Source organism: Rhinolophus hipposideros, assembly GCF_964194185.1.
Source record: "Rhinolophus hipposideros genome assembly, chromosome: 16".
NCBI lineage: Eukaryota > Metazoa > Chordata > Mammalia > Chiroptera > Rhinolophidae > Rhinolophus > Rhinolophus hipposideros.
In genome coordinates, this window is record NC_138062.1 from 49,357,997 (window position 1) to 49,378,908 (window position 20,912).

The 20,912-nt window shown below is 54.1% G+C and overlaps 1 protein-coding gene across 6 annotated transcripts in view; it reads left to right on the forward strand.

Annotated features, from left to right (window-relative positions):
- Nucleotides 1-137: 137 nt before the first annotated feature.
- MYO9B (myosin IXB) overlaps nucleotides 138-20,912 on the forward strand; it is a 79,227-nt gene continuing 58,452 nt past the window's right edge. For all 6 annotated transcript variants that reach the window (XM_081077708.1, XM_081077707.1, XM_081077705.1 and 3 more), the window contains exons 1-2: nucleotides 138-190; nucleotides 13,504-14,399. In XM_081077708.1, the coding sequence (XP_080933834.1) occupies nucleotides 13,560-14,399 (840 nt within the window). In that variant the 5' untranslated portion in view covers nucleotides 138-190; nucleotides 13,504-13,559. The remainder of the gene's footprint in view (nucleotides 191-13,503; nucleotides 14,400-20,912) is intronic.

Below are 20,912 nucleotides of genomic sequence, written 5' to 3' on the forward strand. Positions count from 1 at the left end.
TTGAGCCCCGCCCCTGAGGCGCGCTGGCGTCACGCCCCCGCCCCCGCCCCTCCGGAACCCGGAAGTGGGAGTGCGCAGGGGAGCGGCGGGCGCGGCGGGGCGGAGCGGCCTGAAGAGCGGCGGGCGGGAGGGCGGGCGGGTGGCCGGGGACCCGGCCCGGGACCGGCGGCGCGTGGCGGCCGAGGCCCAGGTAAGTGCCGCCGACCGCGGGTGGGGGACTCGATCTCGAAGCTCACGTCGGCGGGCTGCCTTGTAAGGGGACGGAGGGGTAATGGGGGGGGCGCGAAGGCAGGGATCGAGGGGGCGGGAAGGAGCCTGGGGGTCGCGGAGGGTTGCATGAGACGGCGTGCAAGCGGGACGGAGAAAGTTGATGGGATGGGCCTGGTGAAGGAGTTTGCGGGGGGGTGGGGGGGCAGGTCTTGTGGCTTTGAGCAGCTTCTCCGAAGAGGACGTGGCTTAAGTGGTAATTGGGGGGTCGCAGGAAACGGGGCTGGGAGGGCGAGAGGCAAGGAGGCGGGGCTGAGAGGCCCAGGCTAGGGGAGAGGGGCACAACCGGTGGGGGGGGGTACAGCCAGGGTGCAATCGAGGGCAGGGGTGCAGGACAGCCTGGGGGTGTCTGCCCACGGTTTAGGGGGTGGAGGAATGGTGCCTGAGGCAGGGCGGCGCCGGGCACTCAGTGGGTGTTCATCGGCGAGAGCGGTTCTGAACCCACTGGTATGGTGGCCCGCCGAATTAGGAGAAATGGGGGGTAGAAAGGGATAGAAGCCATGGCCAGAGCTGAGGGCCCGTTCAGGGAGGGCCTGGGGAAGAGGCGCGGGAAGGAAGGAACTATAGTGGCCCCATTCAGACGCTGGGGTGCAGCCCGTGGAGATTCGAGGGGCCCCTCTTGATTCATCTTCCCGGTTGCATCCCCAACCGCTGGGTGACCCTGGGCGAGTCCCAGCACCCTGTGGGTTGGTATTCCGGGATTCCGAAATGGAAAATCACACCACTCTGCTAAGACTGGGCTGGCTGGAGCCGGGGGTCCCAGGTAGCAACGAGCAGCCTGCGGGCCCTCGGTGGGAGCGGAACTGGGTTTCAGAGGGGAGGGAATGCGTGTGCTTGTGTGCTAGGCTGTCACCACCTCCTCAGAGTTGCACGCTTGGACTTAAATGGGTAAAACGACATACAGGAAACCTTTCCCCCGGCGGCTGTGAGCTCAGCTCAAGAGGCAACCCTTGTGTCTGCTTTCTCTCCCTGGTGCCCTGTAGGTCAGGGGTCTCAAAGGGAAAGCCTCTCCCGAACTCATTGCCTGAGGTGGGAGCTGGTGGGGACATTGGGCCTTACAGTTGGAGGATCCTCGCTCCTACCTTGCTGAGGTGTGTGCTGGTCTTGGAGTCTCCAAATTCAAGGCATCCAGGAGCAGTGAGAGGTGACATGGGCAGCTGGAAAGTTGTTTCACTGTGTGATGGGTCCCGCTCTGGTGAGGGCCTTGCACTGGACTATTTCATCAGCATTCATTTCTCTTCTTTCCCCGCTGTGGGATCTTTGTCTGGGATCTGCCAGAAGGCTTGAGAGCTTGGGTTTATAGCTCATGCAGGAAGTGAATCTGGATCACTTAAAGAGGGCCACAGAGAGGTAACCGTACCCTTCCCTTCTAGAATGTTCTGGCCCTTATGGAAGGTGGCTCCAGGACACCCAATCAGAGCCCGCAAGTCATGCCTCCTGCAGACAGTGAGCTTGGGCTTGCCCTGGCCAGGACAGCCCCTGATAAACAGGACCAGGATTTTCTGGTTGCATGGTCCTGGCTGTTTTCTCCTCCCTGCACCAGGAGCATGGCCAGGTGGATTCTCATGGAGGCTCCTGTGTTGGGGATTCTGACCTCTGTCAAGTCTCTTTGTCTGTTTCTTCACCTGTAAAATGGATGGGTTAGCCTCAATCAGCATTTCTCAACTTTGAAATCCAACCCCTCTTGATAATCTTGGCATCTCCAGCACACAGCCCCCTTGGGTTTTATGCAGCCCTCAACTGGTGAACCCCTCCGTGATGCACTGATCCCAGTTTGGTTCAACTTTCCATTCTACAGTTTACATCCAAAAATGATTTTTTTTTTACTGCTGTTTCATGTTCCAAATGGAAAGTTACGGTGCCAAATGTGCTTTGCACATCGTACCTGTTCCCAAAGCTCCGGCTGCTTCCTGTGGTGGGATATCCCTGGGTGAGATTCTCCCCCAGGTCCTGGCCTATGACTTGGAGAAGCAAGTGGAAATGGGAATCTCCCCTTTCTGTTTGGCTGCAGGATCCATTTTCTGTCCCCATCAGGGGCGTGTTAACTTGCCCCTTCCCTCTCCGAGTCTCCTTGAAGTCCTGTGTCTGGGATGGACTCAGCGTTCCCTTAAGCCAAGACTGATCGTGCTGAGGGCTGGTTCCAGGGGACAGAGATAAGCCCTTGTGCCCTGGAGGGGGGACATTCTAGTGACCCCCCCATCGGAATAATAGAATGAAGGATGACCAGTGCCAGCTTTGGGACTTGTGAGTTCCTGCAGTTTTCCTCAGAAGAGGTGGCTGGGCCCAAGCCAAGCCTTGAAGGACATGGAGGTGTGCAGCCACGCCGGGAAGAGGGATTTGTACCAGCAGATCCCTGCGTGGCTCTGTCCTTTATTGAGCACCTTTTCTGTTAGATGCTTTTATACCCAACTCTTTCATTCTGCCAACCAGCAGCAAGGAGGTCCTGGTTTCTGTTTTTCCCAATATGGAAACTGAGGCTCAGAGAAGGATGACTTCAGGGATGACTCCCTGGGTGTTCTAGAAACTCGAAGGATCATTCACCCAGAAATGGGTGAAGACCAAATCTTAAAGCAGAGTCACTCAACTGCAGCACTATTGACATTTGGTACTGGGTCATTCTTTGCAGGGGGGGTTGGAAGGTCCTGTGTATATAGGATGCTGAGCAGCATCCCCTGGCTCCATCCACCAGATTCCAATAGCACCCACCCCCCAAGTCACGACAACCAAAACTATCTTCAGTTGTGGTTTTGTGTCTGCTGGGGGCAGAGTAGCCCCCAGCAAGAACCTCCACTCTGTAGTATAAAGTCTGGCTCCTGCCCCTGGCCCACCATTGCCTCAGTGGGTCTTTGGTGTAAGTTGAGCTCCTCGTGAGCTGCTGCCAAGAGCAGGCATGGGGAAAAAAGGCCAGCAGTTGAATTCTGCCATCCGGTCAGTTCTTAATCTGGAGTCCTGATAAAAAGGAGGCATCACTGCAAATAGACCGAGGGGGAGTTGGACAGTGCGTCCCGAGAATGGACAGTAGAGGAGAAACAGGAGGTGAGTGGGGTGATTTGCACTCGCTCGGACAGCCATGCCTTTGTCTTTCTCTTCTTTGTCTTACCACTGACCTGAATTTCTGCAGGAATCGTCCTTGTCTTGGCACAAATTGTTGCTTTTCTTCTGAGATTAAAGGTATTCAGTTCTCTTCTCAAGAGCTACTTTGGAGGTGGCCCCGGATCAACGTGGCTCTTGAAGCCACATTATCTTCCCCCGTTTGTCCTCTTGGCTCCAGATGCCAGTCCATCCTCGGGAAAAAAAAAAAGAATTAGACAGATTGTCTAACTTTTGTACCTTGTGCATGCTTCTTGGCTTCTTCCATGACTGTGATATTGCTGTTTTAATTCCATGGGAGGAAACTCACATTCTGGGGCCTTCCAACCCCTTGTAGGCACTGTCCCTCCTCCCCCACTCCTCACCCACCAGCCCTTTGTGCATCCCCAAGTCCCCAACCAACTGTGCCAGGCAGCCCCTGCTCGGCCTCCCCGCAGAGCAAGACAGGCCCCTCTCTCTGCCCTCATCCTGGACGGAGAGAGTTGCAGAACAAAGGGCTCTGTCTGAGCACTGCCGGGCCCCTGAAGAGCCAGCCTGCTGCCGGCCGCTGCAGAGCCCCGTCACTTCACCTCTCCAGTTTTCCTTTTGGCCCAGAAAGGGCCTCAGAGATTAAGCATGTCTCAGAAACGCAGCGATGAGTTTGGGTTCTACTCATTTCCTCATCAAGACTTTTCTGAGCCGGATCCCGATGATAATTAAAATAGTGATTCAAGTGTTGGGCCTGTGGGTTAGTCGGAGTGATGAATAAGCTGTCCTCGTCTGACTCATTCGTTTATATCCCAGCTCTGCCCTGCTTCACGATGCTATGTGTGCAAGGGGGAACCCAGCCACAGACATTTCAGTGCTGTCCCTGCGGGGTGCATGCGTGTCCGGGGCTGCTGTCACGAAGTACCGCAAACCAGGCGGCTTAAGTAGCAGAAATTGATTGTCTCCCAGATATGGAGGCCAGAAGTCCACGATGAGGGTGTCAGCAGGGTTACTTTCTCCTGAGGCCTCTCTCTTTGGCTTGTGGGCGACCATCTTCTTTCTGTGTCTTCACACTGCCCTCCCTCCACAGGTCCAGGTCCAGGTTTCCTCTTGTAAGGGCACCAGACCTGTTGGGTCAGGGCCCACTCTCATAACCTCCTTTTAACTGAATTACCTCTTGAAAGGCTCTGTCTCTGAGGTCCTGGGGGTTAGGACTTCAACAGAATGAACGGGAGGGGTGGGCATACACAATTTGGCCAACCCTACTGGGTAAAGGGCGAATATTTTATTTTTTATTTAGTAAAGGGACTTTGGACAGTCATACCAATAGAGTGAGTTCATGTGTTTTATCTCACTTAGGTAAACATTTTAGGGGAGGTGGACAGGTCGGCCACATTAACTTGGGAAGCTCCCTGTTGGGGAGTTTTCCAGATCTTGCACATGTCCTTACCCTTGGAGTGACTGCAGACAGGCAAGGACCTGGCTTAGGAAGGAGCAGATCCCGTGGGACTCTACAAGGGGCATGTTTAAAGCCAGGCGTGAAAGGCTGTAGACGCATGCGCTTGTGTCCCTACAGCGGGGCCGGCTGAGATTTATAATTGGGGCAGATGGGGTCCCTATTCTCAGTATTGCCAAGCCTACGGCCAACCTTCAAGGACATCTTGATCCTTTGCCTCTGCCACGATGTGTGGATAGGCTGGGAAGAGAGACGATTGGTGGCCGGGACCAAAGGTATTGACAGGGCAACCATGGCCCGCCTCGGTGACTGGAGATGTCATTGGGTCTGAAAGTGAAACCAGGTCCTTGTGGCAGACACCGAGCAGGGGTTGGGCTTCATGACCAGGAGCAGGAGGCCTTGCCCATGTGAAGGCCATGAGGCTCGGGGCCACGGGTGGATGGGAGGGGGTGACTCTGGGGCAGAAAGGACCCCACACTGCTGGGGTGGGGCAGGCAGCAAAGGCAGGTTCCACAGGAATGGAAAACAAGGATGGATACAGGGGTCTTGTTAGGACAACAGCACAATGGCTAAAGGATTCAGTCTCTTTGAGATGGTGGGAATGTTCTAAAACTAGAGTCCAAGGATGGGTTATTGAAGAAACTGGAATGGGGGCTCTTGGTGGGAGGCAACCAGTGCTTTGTAGTAATAGCTCATCTGCTCAAGAGCTTAGAAACTGCCAGTATTTATTGAACAGCTACTTAGTTCCAAGTTCCAGGCATGAGACTAATTGCTCCATGGTTGCCCAAATCCCACATTGCAACCAGTGAGGCAGGACCTGCTCCCCAAGCAAGGTGTCCTGGAGACCTGTGAGAGGGGTTCCACTGGGACATGTCTTGGGTGTGGGGGGGTTTCCATGGACCAGAGCGGCTGACCCACATTGAGCAACTGGGCTGGCACTGAAGCACCGCCCTTCCCCAGCCCTACCCGGAGTTCTCAAGGATCCAAACTGCCTTTAAAAGCAGAATGAGTCTTCCTTGTTCTCCAGGGACTACGGAGCCACGGTCTAACGCAGGGCTTTTGTGTGTTGTCACTGTAGCTCTGTCTGCAGGAGGTTCTCAAGGTGGCTTTCCATCTGGGCGTGACAATAGGTAGACTGCGTGATTTGGAGAGGGGGATCCCAAACAGGTCTCCTCTGCCCATCCAGACCCTCTGCCCCAGTGGCCTTCTGTGTCTTTACGAGCCCACCAGCCACCAAGGAAGGACCCAAAGCCTGGCCCCTGAAAGTCCCTGATCTGCCCTCCCCTTGTAACCAGAACCCACCTGTGTCCCACGGGCCCAACCCAAGCCACTGTCAGTCCCCCCTCCCCACCCCCAAAGCCCACCTGTCACACAGTCTAGCCGACCCCTTCCTGGTGTCACTCAAGCACTCAAGTCCTGGTGTTCCCTTCCCCCAACAGCCAAGGCTCCCCTTAGACATGCATGAAAATTTAAACACCATCCCACATTCCCCAGACCCTACTGGATGGGATCTGACCTCCCTGACCTCAGCCCCTCCCCCTCCAGCCTCCCTCTGCCCGCCACACTGGTCCCCTTGTTCTCAGGCTGCCCCTGCCCTTGGCACTCACCGCCCTCGCCTGTGCTTCCATCACCAAGCGTGGGCTGTCCGCCCCTTCTCACTTGTCCAGGCCTCAGCAACTGTCCACTCTGAGCGCTTCTCTGCCTCCTGTTTTAAAATGACCGCCTTGCCCTGATCTGTTTCTGTCCCCACTGAAGCACCGTTGACCAGGGGCTGGGTCATTCTCTGCAGTGGGGGCCACGTTGTGCACTGGAGGGTGTTGAGCAGCGTCCCTGGCCTCCACCCACCGGATGCCAGTAGCACCTCCCCTCCAGTGGTGATGACCAAAAATATCTCCAGCCATCTCCTTGTGTCCCCTGGGGTGGGACAAAATTGCCCCTAGTGTGACTCATCATTGTGGGAAATGCCTCTTTGCTCATAGGTTGGTTGGTTGTCAAGTTCTCTGCAGGCCAGACACCTCCAAATCCTCCCTCTCTCCTGTGCCCGGCACTGGCCTGGCTGAGGGTGGGCATTGGAGAAACATTTGCTGGACAGATGTTGAAGGATGTAGCCACAGACCCCAGGGGAAAGGATGGGTCTTGAGGGGCAGGAACCTGATGGAGAAGGTGGCCTGGCCACTGCCCCAGTGCCTGCCTGGGGGAGGGGCTTTTTCCAGGGCTCAGACCAGTTGGGCCAGACTGGAAGGCCTGGGGGGACATCTTAGTAAAGAAAGGGATGCATTCAGGCAACAGTCCTGAGAGGGTGTCTGTGCTTGAGGAATCCAGTACCCTCTGTACTAGGCACCTGGATTCGTGTTGGAGGCTGCTGTAAGCTGATACTCCAAATTGTGGGCTTGAACAATAGAAATTCATTCTCTCACCATTCTGGAGGCCAGAAATCCAAAATGAAGGCATGAGCAGGGCCCTAGCTCCCTCTAAAGTCTCCAGGGGGGACCCTTCCTCGCATCTTCCAATTTGGGGGCTCCAGGGGTTCCATGGCTTACAGCCATATCACCCTAATCCAAACCCTAAATTGTCCTCCAGCTCTGAGCAATCTTAACCAAGAAACGTACTTCTTTTGTAGCTGTTTCTTAGCACGTCCATCTTCCAGATAACTTCGCATGACCATTTCTTCCTAAAAAGCCCAGTGGTCATGCGCCTGGGAACATGGAAACATACTGTGTTCTAAGTGGTGCCTCCTGCATGATTCTATAGTCATGCCAGCCTCCTCCTTTTAGCTTGAGAATGATTTCATCCGATAAACATGTGGCTGCAAATTACGGCCTTATATAAACGAAGCGGCTACACCACGCTTTCTGGAGGCCCCATCTGCCTTATTTTCCAGTAAAATCCCAATCGCTCGCCAAACCAATAGGCAGAACCTTGCTTTTTCGTGCACGAGGCCTCAGCCAGGCCTCGAGAGTGGCTCCTTCACATTTGTCCACTCACTCACCCCTGGGGCCGAATTTGTGGTTGCCTTCCCCTCCTCCCTGCACCTTCTTTCTCGTGAAAGAAAGGCCCTGAATTGAGTTTCATGTCTTCTCCGAGTGCAGAAAGTATACCGGGGTGGCATTTGCAAAGCCTTCATTTTTCACAGTTCAGGTTTTTCAGTGGAAATTCTTTTTATTGTCGTAAAATGCACATGGGATTTATCATTAGTAACATTTAGTGCATTCTCAATGTTGTACAACCAGCACTTCTATCTATTCCAAGACATTTCCATCACCCCAAATGGAAACGCCATCCCCATCAGCAGTCACTCCCCATCTCCCTCCCCCATTCCCTGACAACCACCAATCTGCTTTCTGCCTCTAAGAATTTGCCTGTTTTGGGCATTTCATATAAGTGGAATCATACACTACGTGGTCCTCTGTGTCTGGCCTCTTTCACGCAGCGTGTTTTCAAGGTTCACCCATATTGCAGCGCGTGTCCGTGCTTCATTGTTTTCCATGGCTGAGTAATACTCCACTGTGTGGGTGGACCACATTTTGTGTATCCTTCATCCTCTGACAGGCATTTCACTTCCACCTTTTGGTTCTCTCTGCGGGAATTTTATAGCCTGCCAGCTTGATTTCCATTTGGTAAGAGGACATAGTTCTCCCCTGAGTCCTGGGGAAGACAGACCCCATCAGTGTGGGGTGGTGTTTTGCTTCTGCTCCCATTGTGTGCATTTCCATGAACATTACTTGGAGGGCAGAATGGGCATTTGGTAAAACGATTTGGATGGAGGACGGACACACAGGTTTTTCAGGACCTGCTGTCACTGACACATGACTGCCTCCTGCGATGGCCACTTGACTGAGCTGTGTTTCCCCACTCACCCCCAGGACTTGCTGCCCCTGGTTCCCCAGCCCCAGACCTGCTTCCTTTCATTCTAGACACAGCTGGGGGATTCTCGAGGCATAGGTTTCACATCCACTTGGGATAAGGACCTTCAGCCACAGCGTGACTAACATGCAGGTCTCAGGCTCTGTTAAGACTCAATGAGGAAGGTGTGCTTAGAAGCCAGAGAAAACGGCTGAGCCCCACCAAGGGAGACGTCGTCGTTTAAGAACGATGCATTATCAATGAATTACCAATTATCAGTGAATTATCACAGCTCTGGAGCTATGATCGTCAACATCATGGCAGCCCAGAGGCCGACCCGCATGTGTCAAATAATTTCATCTACAATATTCAACAAACAAATATGGCTTTCTAGTTAGGGGAGAGAAGGATTCTTTAATAAAAGGCATTTATACAATTGCTCCGCTCTTTGGAGAGGAGCACCTGAATGAATCCCCATTTCACCTCCCACACTTGAGTGGGTTGACTAGTGCCCCCCAAATTCATGTACACCTAGAACCTCAGAATGTGACCTTGATTGGAAATAAGGTCTTTGCAATGTAATTATTTAAAGGATCCCAAGACAAACTCATTCTGAATCCAGTAATGGGAGTCTTTATAGGAAGAGGCAAGGACACAGACAGAGAAGGGCACCATGTGACAATAGATGAGAGGGAAGCATTTATAAGCCAAGGAAGGCCAAGGCTTGCCAGCAGCTACCAGAAACCGGGAGAGAAGCCTGGGACGGATTCCTCCCTCAAAGCCTTCCGAAGGAGCCAGCCCTGCTGACACCGTGATTTTGGACTTTTCCAGGACTGTGAGACAAATTTCTGTTGTTTTAAGCCATCTGGTTTGTAGTACTTTATTGCAGTGGCCCTAGGGAATACATACAGTCTCCAAAATAATTTTCAGATGGATAAAGGCTTAATATAAAGAATCAATCTGGGAAGGGAAGATGTGGCCCCATGTTAATCAGATCTAGGAGAGGAATGGGCTGGGCAATATATATCATAAAAGAAATGACCCATAGATCTGACTGCCTGGAAGTTGTAATATTTGTCTCAAAAAACACCATATGCAAAAGAAAATTGATACAAATTAGTTTCATCAAACATGGCAAAGAGTCGATAGCCTTCCTATGCAAAGAGCTCCTTCAAAACAATAAGTTAAAAAATCGTTGGGCTTCCATGGGAACACATGAGCAACAGACATGAACAACTTACGGAAGCAGAAAGATAGCTACTTGATAGACATAATTATCAAAAAAAAATCCAGCCTGACAGTTAAAGAAACGTTAAGTGACAGGACGTTCTTTTGTACCCAGTGAAGAGTCTGATTAGCCGAGTGTTGTAGATAAAATGGTGCCACCTATGGAATATGGAATGAGGGGACACTGGGCCTAAGAGGGTGCACCCTGAGATTTTGTACTGGGAGCAGAGCTGCCTGTGATCCAGTAGAGGGGTTTGAGGGGCATTTCATCCCCAGGACAAGAAGGAGGCAGCAGGGTGCGGCCGACCCCCATCTGCGATGCGGCTGTGAGAAGGGGAGGGCAGGGTCTGGGGTAGGTGGGTGGCTGGCCAGCCCACTGGGGACGCAGCCCAGCTGGGGAACTGGACGTCCTCCTGTGGGTCGGGCTCTGGGCAGCTTCTCCCTGGTTGGACTGGAGAGGCCCTGCAAGGTCTAGCCTATTAACCTGGGCGTGGGGAGTGGCCACAGTATGCCAGTCACCAGTGTGGGGACCGAGGGGTGGTCACGCTGTATTGGGCCTGATGACCAGGGGCTCTGAGGGCTGACCCTGGGGGGCCCCAAGGGGCTTTGCACTGGGACACCCACATCTAGACCAATGGGAGGCCCTCCTGACTGGCTGGTGAGAAGAGAGAGCAGTTCTGGGGACATGGTGACAGCAGACAGGATGTGGTCAGTGGGAGGGGCAGGGAACGAGCCTTTTGGGCGTTCAAAGCCAAGGGGGGCTGGAGGTGGGGCAGGTGCCTTTGGGCATGAACACAGCCCCTGAGGGGGTGCCATACAGTGGATGCCCCAGGAATAGAGCCTGGGGGTCTGGGCAGGAGGGGTCCCACTGGTGACGCCACTGTCCCCAGGGCTGCAGAGCAAGTGAGCAGTACCGAGACAGGCTGTTGGGCAGCGGGTGTGACTAGCAGGAGCTTGGTGGCATCTTTTGGGGGAAGGGAATAGTGGTTTACATGGCATGGTGGAGAAATGGTGGACCAAGGGCCAAGTGGGAGTGAGAGGGGCTGGCTCCAGGCTATGTGGAAGTGAAGAGGTGACCGGGCTCTACGCAGTGATGGAGAAGGATTTATTAGTGTCTCTGGTTTTAAGGTACATGAGCTGTTCCACAGAAGGGTCCTCCCTGGCAAACAACCAGGGAAGGGAGTAAAGGCGTTTGCTCTGGAAAGAGAGTGTGGGTCCCTGGGGACAAGGGCCAGGTGAGGCCAGGCTGGGCAGGGAGGCTCGCACGGCCAGGTCCAGCAGAGGAATTTCCCAGGAATCAGACGTGGTGGGCCTGAGTGTGTTCCAACAGCTGGAGGGTCAGCTGCAATAGTGAAGTCAGGTGGACGCTGCAGGGACTCCTCCCAGGGGCCCCAGCTGGGTTTGGCCCCGCCCCTCCTCTCTGGCCGTCCTCCTCCCTGCAGTGTTGGCCTTCAGCAGCGTCCTTGAGCAAGTCTTATCTACTTCCTCCTCATCTGGGATGGAGTGTGCATCAGCTGGTCCTGTAATTGGCCCTCCCCTGCCCCCCCACTTCTCTGAACCCAGGGTCTCCTGCTTCCCCCACCAAGGGGCCGAGAGCTGCAAATGTCCCCTGCACACCTCTGTTCACAGTGGGCTTCTGAGAGCTCCTGATGATCAGCTTTCCCTGGAGAACGTGAGGTGATTCAGAGAGCAACTGGCTGCAAGGCCCTCAAGCTGTCCAGGCTTCAGCCAGACCCTCATCAGGGCCGGTGGCAGAGGCCACAGGAGCAGGGTGACTGGGCTCTGGTGGCCTCTTGCTTAGGTCAATGTCCGGGGGAGAAAGCAGGGACATCCATGTGGCCTCCGCCGCCTGTGTCTAGGCAGCTGGGGCGTGAGACAGTTCGAAGCCCCCCGCCCGTGCGCTGGATCACGCCTCTGGAAGTTGTGGTGCACATCAGCCGTGTCTCCATACGGCTGCGAGTCACAGGGCCAGCTCTGCCTGAAGCGCTAGCTCTGCACGTGTGCCCGTGTTGGTGTGTTCTGTGTGTGCATGCATGAGTGTGGGTGTATCCATAGGAAACCATGTGTGTGTCCTTTATGTGCTTGCATGTGGTACACACGTGCATGTTTGCGTGCATGTGCTTTTCATGCATGTGCCTGTGCGCATGCAGGTGTGTTCTGTGTGTGCATGCATGAGTGTGGGTGTATCCATAGGAAACCATGCGTGTGTCCTTTATGTGCTTGCATGTGGTACACACGTGCATGTTCGCGTGCATGTGCTTTTCATGCATGTTCCTGTGCGCATGCAGGTGTGTTCTGTGTGTGCGCGGGAGCGTGGGTGTGTGTGTATGAAACTGCACGCACGTGTGTCCATGTTTGCATGTGTGTTTGCATGTGTGCACAGGTGTGGGTGTGTTCATATGAGAGTGCGTTCTTGCCCATGGGTCTCTGTGCTTTGTACGCTTTCACATTGGTTTGCGTATCAGTTTCTCTCTCTGGGCTTTGAGCCAAGGTCTAATCATCTTTGTATCCTCAGCCATGCTTGGGTGGCACACAGTGAGCCCGCACGTGACCCACATGCATTTAAGCCTCTTACTCCAAGACACAAAATTGGCTGTCGCCAGCATCAGCTGCATTTTCTCTTTTTCCTACATCTTCAGAAGCAAATGCATTTTTTAAAACCAAACTTTTTCTGTTGGAGTCATTTTAGATTTACAGAAAAGTTGCAAAAACAGTGTAGAGAGTTCCCTGTACTCCTCACCCACCTTCCCTTATCGTGATCATCTTATATTTAACGCATTTGTACCACTAAGAAATTGACGTCGCTGCGCTGCTATTAATCAACCTCCTGACGTTATCCAGATGTCACCAATTCTTCTCCTCACGTCCTCTCCCTTGTCAAGGACCCCATCCAGGGGGCCCCATCGCATTTAGTCATCACGTCTCCTCTGGTCTGGGATGGCTCCTCGGTCTTTCTTTGTATCTCATGATCTTGGCAGTTTGGGGAGGACTGGCTGGGCATCTGATGTTCTTATCCACAGAAGACGGGCGTAGTGGGTTCTAGAAGCACATGCACTCTGAGCAGTTCTCTTGAGCGAACTTTGAGGAGCTCTACCGGACTTCATTCTACTCATTGGAGTTTTGGGGACATTGTTTCGGGGTCCCTGGATTTCAGGGCAGGTCCATTCTTGTTTAGCCCCTCACACGTCTCACTGCCCCTGGTGTATTGTGGGGACATAACCGAGGCGTGTGAGGCTGTCTTCATCTGCTTCGGGAGCTGCCAGGGGAGGTTTTATCTGTCCTAGGAGAGGCGAGGAAGGATATGGGCCGGGCAAGGCTTAGGTGAGACATGGCTGTGGCTATTGGACTTGTAGGTTGAGAGGCTGACCCTGGGTGGGGAAGAATGGGGGCTGGGACTGAGCAAACTCCATGGGAAAGGTTTGCCCTTGGGGGGTGGAATCTGGTTCCTGTGACTCTGCAAGAGCCACAATCCTTGGGTCAGAGGTCATGTTTAAGGACAGGCGGAAGCTCTTCCCACCCTTTGGCTTTTCGGAAGAGCCCTGTTGGGGCAGGGGATTCAAGCTTCAGGTCTGAGGCTGTCTGTCCTAGGTGGGCATCAGACACCCCTACCACCACCCCCTGCTACTCTGACCATGCCACCCCCTCCCTTCCAGCTCCAGGACGTGCGCCCCAAGCCCGGGAGGCATGCTGAGGCTAGGCGGCCGGCAGGATGAGTGTGAACGAGGTGGGCAGCTCTGGCTGCCGGAGGCAAGCGGCCTACCACCTGCACATCTACCCGCAGCTGGCCACCAGCGAGAGCCAGGCCTCGTGCCGTGTGACGGCCACCAAGGACAGCACCACGTCCGACGTCATCCAGGATGCCATCGCCAGCCTGCAGCTGGACGGCACCAAGCGCTATGTGCTGGTGGAGGTCAAGGAGACAGGTGGGGAGGAGTGGGTGCTGGACGCCAACGACTCGCCCGTGCACCGTGTGCTGCTGTGGCCACGCCGGGCGCAGGACGAGCACCCGCAGGAGGATGGTTACTACTTTCTGCTGCAGGAGCGTGACGCAGACGGGGCCATCAAGTACGTGCACATGCAGCTGGTGGCCCAGGCCACGGCCACCCGGCGCCTGGTGGAGCGTGGCCTCCTGCCCCGGCAGCAAGCAGACTTTGACGACCTGTGCAACCTCCCCGAGCTGACCGAGGCCAACCTCCTGAAGAACCTCAAGCACCGCTTCCTGCAGCAGAAGATCTACACGTATGCAGGCAGCATCCTCGTGGCCGTCAATCCCTTCAAGTTCCTCCCCATCTATAACCCCAAGTACGTGAAGCTGTACGAGAACCAGCAGCTGGGCAAGCTGGAGCCGCACGTGTTCGCGCTGGCCGACGTGGCCTACTACGCCATGCTCCGGAAACGCATCAACCAGTGCATCGTGATATCGGGCGAGAGCGGCTCGGGCAAGACACAGACCACCAACTTCCTGATCCACTGTCTCACTGCTCTGAGCCAGAAGGGCTATGCCAGTGGCGTTGAGAGGACCATCCTGGGTGCCGGCCCCGTGCTGGAGGTGAGCAGCGCTGTTGGCAGGAGGGGCCCTCTGCCTTCACATGTGGGTTTTATTATCACCTCCGCCATGGAGAAGATAGTTTGTCACACTCACAGTTCCCTTGAGATAGAAGGCTCAGCATGTGGCACAGGGCCACAGTGGGAGGTACCGGAAGTGCGGGGAAACCGTGGGCAGGAGTCCCCGTTGTGGTTTTCACGGGAAGAAATGGATGAGGCAGGGGGAGCAGGTTTCAGACTGGAGGGTTTGCATCATTTCAGGGCTCTGGGGCGCCGGGTACCTGGTTATCTGGAACCTGGTCCTGAGGTATCGGCATGTGGACAGGGTCCTACGTGTGAGAGTTTGTTAGAGGAGGTGGTGGCAGTGTGGGTTCTGAACAGGCTGGTTTGCAGACGGAAGATGCTCTCACAGGCAGGTCCTTTGCCCTCTTTAGGAATTGGCTGATCCTGGGAAGGGCAGCCCCTCCAGGGTCCGCCGGGCCTGAGACGTCAAAGCCTCAGAATATGGAAAACAAAAAGCCCTGATGAATGGACTGTTGATTAATAGACTCTTAATATAATGTAGGTTCCAGAAAGAAAAGGATGGCTTGTCCAAACGGAGCAGTTCGTGATGGGGCATTGCTGGTGGGGCTGCAGTGTGAAAGGAAGCCTGCAAAGCCTAGTACAGGCCTAGGGCCTGGGGGACATTGAGGCAAGGGGAAGGGGCCACCTGGCAGTGCCGTAGAATCAGTCAGGGAGGAAACACCCTCGGCCCTCTGGCCAGCATTCCTGTTGGCCAAACCCTGTGGAAGCCATTGATGTGTCGCTGTGGGTGAGCCTCTGGATGCAAGAGCAGCAGAAGTGACCCGAGTGTCCCTCACTCTCGGTGTCTTAAGACAAGAGGCATCCACGTCTCAGAACATAGCGTAACTGTTGTCACCTGGTGAGGGCTGAGGCAACGTGTGGGCCCAGAGGTCACGCCTTGGGTTTGGCATCTAGGACTCCGCTTTCTTTCCTTTTTAAATAAGATTTTACAATAATTAAATAATGATACGTAAGTAATTTTAATAGTCGTAAGTAGTTAATTTTATTAACTGTAACAATAGAAAGTATTACATGTCTTAGAGCAGTTTTAGGTTTATAGAAATACTGAGCTGATAGTAAGAGTTCCCATATATCCCCCTGACCAATGCATGCTTTCCCCTATCGTTAGTGTGTTACATTGGTTGGAATTGAAGAGCCAGGGTTGACACATTATTTTAACTAAAGTCTACCGTTTACGTTTGGGTTCACTCTGTGTTGTACATTCTGTGGGTTTGGACAAATGTAGAGTGGTATATAGGCACCGTTGCAGTATCATACAGAGTAGTTCCCTTGCCCCCCAAAACCCCCTGTGCCCCGCCTGTTCATCCCTCCCGCCTCCAAATCCTGGCAATTACTGATCTTTTCACTGTCTCCATATATCAGAATATCACAGGTGGAATCATACAGTCCGTAGCCTTTTCAGACTGATTTCTTGCACTCAGCGATATACATGTAAGATTCCTCCATGTCTTTTTGTGGCTTCAGACCTCATTTGCCGAGTTAACACCCCTTATCTGGAGGTGCCACAGTCTGTCCATCTACAGGACCCCAGACCACCCCCGCCACAGAGTTAGGGATATGGGGATCGTGCCCGCCTTGACTTCCAGCTTCTGCCAATGCCCCCAAGCTGAGGGCCTCCTGCAGCCACCTCGGAGGGCTGCTGTGCAAATTCACTGAAATCACATCTAGGCTGCGCCTGCTGAATGAATACATTTCAGTTCCTCTTCCTCCCTGATGATCGCTGAGATCATCAGCAAGACATCCACTGGGGCTGCACAGCCTGTCCCTGGGTCAACACCGGGAGCCGATTTCTATCTTCTCCTACATAGATTGTCATTTCTTGTGCAAATGTTTTGTGTTTTTGTTTTGTTCTTTAATTGGGGAAGGGAACAGGACTTTATTGGGGAACAGTGTGTACTTCCAGGTCTTTTTTCCAAGTCAAGTTGTTGTCCTTTCAATCTTAGTTGTGGAGGGTGCCATTCAGCTTCAAGTTGTTGTCTTTTCAGTCTTAGTTGTGGAGGGCGCAGCTCAGCTCCAGGTCCAGTTGCCGTTTTCTAGTTATAGGGGGCGCAGCCCACCATCCCTTGCGGGAGTCAAACTGGCAACCTTGTGGTTGAGAGCCCACTGGCCCATGTGGGAATCGAACCGGCAGCCTTTGGAATAGGAGCACGGAGCTCCAACCGCCTGAGCCACCGGGCCGGCCCTTGTGCAAATGTTTTAAAAACTACTAAGTAACCGAGCCGTAGATGGACATTTTTCTCTATAATGCTGTGTACCGTGTGTGCATTCCCTCCTCTATTCCAATCATCTGTTCATTCTGCAACTATTCCTCACACAAGTCTGCCGTGTGCCAGGCGCCGTTGTTGGCACTGGGCTCTGTGGTGGTCAAAGAGGACATAGGCCTGCCTCTACAGAGCTGTCACCATGGAAGGAGGGCACAGCCAGTGCAAAGGCCAGGAGGCTAGACCACGCGTGGTGTGTGGGAAGAAAGGCAGAGGCCCTGGAGGGCACAGGAAGAGGCTAGAGTGGAGTGAACAAGGGGCAGAGTGGGAGATGGTGGGGACAGAGAGGTGACAGGCAAATCATTCATGGCCTTGTGAGCCGTGGAAAGGGCCCTATGGGATGTAGGAGCCAAGAAGGGTATCCCAGGTTTGATTGGCCTCATCACAGCTGTGAAGCCACTGGTGTCCCCACTCTGGGCCGTGGGCCACAACAGGTGCTCTAGGCCATTGCATGGGTGTGTGGCACTGCAGTCCCAGGTAAAATGGTGCAGGTTGTCAATGACATTAGAAATTAAGAACATGAATGAGAGGGCAGACCCAGTGTTTAGCTAGTGGCCATTCACCCCTCACAGAGCCAGCAGGCAGGTGGGTGGTCCAGGCCGTGCTCGATGAGGATGCTGAGCCCCAGGTCTCAGGGAGACAGCAAAGAGGCAGGGTTGGCACCGTGGCGTCGTTTCCTGTCCTAGCTGGGGACCACCCAGGATACCCGGATGAAGTGCCGTGACTGCCATAATCAAGTACCACAGACTGCGGGGCTTCAAACACCAGGAGCTTACAGGTGTTCCGCGGTCTCCATGGGGGATTGGTTCCAGGACCCCCTCGGGCACCCCAATTCCCAAATAGTCAAGCCCCTTGTATAATTGGTATAGTAATTGCAGATAACCTGTGTTTGCTCATAGGCTACCGCTGGGGGTGCCTACACGGCACTTCATTCCCAGGGATGTGGCAAATTCAAGGTTTGCTCTTTGGAACTGTCTGGGATTTTCTTTTCCCTGGTATTTTTGATCCTCATTTGGTTGAATCCCAGCGGCAACTCCCATGGATCCAGAGGACCAAGTGTACTTTCTCGCAGCTCTGAAGGACAGGTGTTGGAAGGAAGGGCCACGCTCCCGCGGGAGGCTCTAGGGGAGGACCCTTCCTTGTCTGCTCCAGCTTCTGGGGCCTCCAGGTGTTCCTTGGTTTGTGGCCTCAGCACCCCAATCTCTGCCTCTGTTGTCACGTGGTCTTCTCTTCTTATCAAGACACCAGTCATTGGACTTAGGGCCCATCCTAATCCAGGATGACGTCATCCTGACTAATTATGTCAGCAATGACCTCATTTCCAAATTAGGCCATGTTCACGGGTTCTGGGGGTTCTGGACATGTCTTTTGGGGGACACAAGTCAGCCCACAATAAGCAGCCCCATAGAGTGACAGCTGGTGGCGTCTGCTGCCTTCTTCCCTGAGGGCCACCCCAGCTCAGCCATCCTCCTGGACGCCCACGTCCTGAAGGCCTCCTGGTTCCTCCCCTGCAGTTACCCCTGAGGGATGCTGGCACATTCTCTGAGAGCCGTTAGTCACCCTCCATGGCAGGCGTCTGCTCCCTGTGAGTCAGAAGCCTCTGACCTCGCCTGGCTGCCTCCCTCGAGCCTTGGTGAGAGTCGGCAGGGCCAAATTACCCCGATGGTTAGGATCTGCTGGAAGGCGGTGCCCACGCCAGCTTCCAAAACCGGCTTCAGCAAATCCACGTCACAGCCATATACAAGCTTCCTGGGGCAACCTTTTGGAAAGTGAGAAGATTGTTTTCATGTAGAGCTGGGCTTCCCAGTTGAGGCACCGCTGGCATCTGGAATCTCGTCTCTGAGGTAGGACCGTCCTGGGCACTGCAGGGTGTTCAGCAGCTGCCCTGGCCTCCACCCACTAGGTGCCAATAGCACCTCCTCCTCCCAGTTATGACAACCAAAAATGTCCCCAGACATCAAGTGTACCCTGGGGGCAGAATCTCCCTCCAGGTGAGAACAGCTTTCTTGGAGTCACAGCTTGTGATCCCACGAGACCCAGTCCCCATTTCTTTCAGAGGCTGACTGTTGACACACTGTCCGTCGGTAAGTCCCAGCCATTCGCAGCTAAACCAAGAGGCACTTTCTCATAACAGAAGTCACTCATTCTCAGCCTCTGGGCCCATTTGGGTGTCAGGGTGCAGGTGCCAGTTTCCATCTGTCATGTCATCTCTGAGTCCTCACAACAGCTCTGCTCGTTTTAAAAAGGAGAAAACAAATATATGGTGATGGAAGGAGAACTGACTCTGGTGGTGAACACACAATGGGATTTATAGATGGTGTAATACAGAATTGTACACCTGAAATCTATGTAACTTTACTAACAATTGTCACCCCAATAAATTTTTAAAAAGAAAAAAAGGAATGGGAAAACAGCCGCAGGGAGGCTCACGGGTGTACCAGTGTCCTGAGGCTGCCGGCACAAAACACTACAAACGGAGAAGCTTAAAACAACAGGAATTTATTCTCTCACAGTTCAGGGGACCAGAAGTCCGAAATTTTAGTTGTGGGCAGTGTTGGCTCCTTTAGGAGGCTGTGAGGAAGCATGGGTCCCACGCCTCTCTCCTGGCTCCTGGGGGCTGCCAGTAACCTTTTGGCATTGCGTGGCTTGTGGCTCCGTCCCCACATGGCCTTGTCTCTGTCTGTCTCTAATCTCCTTTCTCTCATGAGGACATTGTCATTGGATGTAGGCCTCACCCTCAATCCAGGATGATTTCACCTCGTGATTCTTACCCTAATTGCATCTGCACAGACCCTGTGTCCAAATCTGGTCCCATTCACAGGTTCCGTGGATTGAGACTTGGATATATTTGGGGGGAAGGGAGGATATGTCAACCCACTCCAGCCTGGGCTCCCCAGGCCACCCCACAGGCAGCTATGTCCTGACCACGGCTGGAAGCCGGCTGGAGTACGAGCCTAAGTTCACGATACCTCCCTGCGTCTTTGTGAAAGATTTCCTCTCTCACCTCAGCCAAAGACCGGCACCACTGGTGGTGTCTGGGACTTTTTCTCAGCTCCCAGAAAGGAGAAGTTGAGTTGTTTTGAGGTTTGGGTGTCGCTGGGTGCCCCCACCCCCACCCCCACCCCCGGACGCAGGTTGCAGCCTTGCTGTGCAATTCTGACCAGAAAACAGGAAGGGGGCACGGTTCCAATCAGCTGATCCGTCGCCTGCCGCAGTTAACTGCTGCTGTCAGTTTCACACGATGTCACTTGGCTGTGCTGCAGCCTGCCCTCTGAACCCCCTCCCTCCCAAAACGCAATGTGCGTGTGGGACAGTTGCCTGAGCTCAGAAAAACTGAAGGTGCACATGGCAGGCTCACCAGGGTGGCGTGTGGTCTGGGGTCCTCCTTCCTGCATGCTGGGGTCCCTTCTCGAGTGCCCTCAGAGAACCTTGCCACTCCAGATACAGCAGCCCAGGGCCCAGACCTCAGCATTGAGGCTGAGGATGGAGGGGCGTAAGGCCCAGGTTCTGTTTGTCTTTCCTGAACTGGAACAAATGCCACCAGCGTTCACAGATGCACATAGGATTTTAATTTCGAAAGCAGAAATGAAACGAGGATCCTTGCTAACTGGGTAATTTTCCCAAGTGGCCAGAGGCTGCTGTATGCTAGGGTTTGGGGCCTTCATGTAGCCTCCATGCCCTGGCCCACAGAGAGTGGAGGCTGAGAGACAGTGATGCCCCAAGCCACCTGACACACCCACAGGAGGCCAGTGACCTGGGACAGCGAGACACAGAACTTGCTGCTGCCTCTGGGAGCCCCAAGGTACTGGGATCTGTGCCAACCTCAGTCCTAAGCACCTTCCCCCTGATGGCTCCACAAACCCAGTCTCCCATGACCCCAGACTTCCCCTGGTCCCCTCCACGAGCTGGGCCTCTGGGTCTGTTTCCACTACCCTCCATCAGCACCAGGCCACCCGCCCAGGCAGGTCACCCAGAACTACACGTTGTCATCTAACCTTGACCTGTGCCCTCAGGGACACCTGCCTAGGCCACATCCTTCCCTCCCACAGGGCACCGATTGGCCAGCCACTGCCCGGTGTTAGGGTCACCCAGGCAAAGTCACTCAGCTAGGATGGCAGATAGAAGGTTCCAGAAGGAGGAGTGTGCCTCTGCAATTAGAGTTTCTGTTTAAG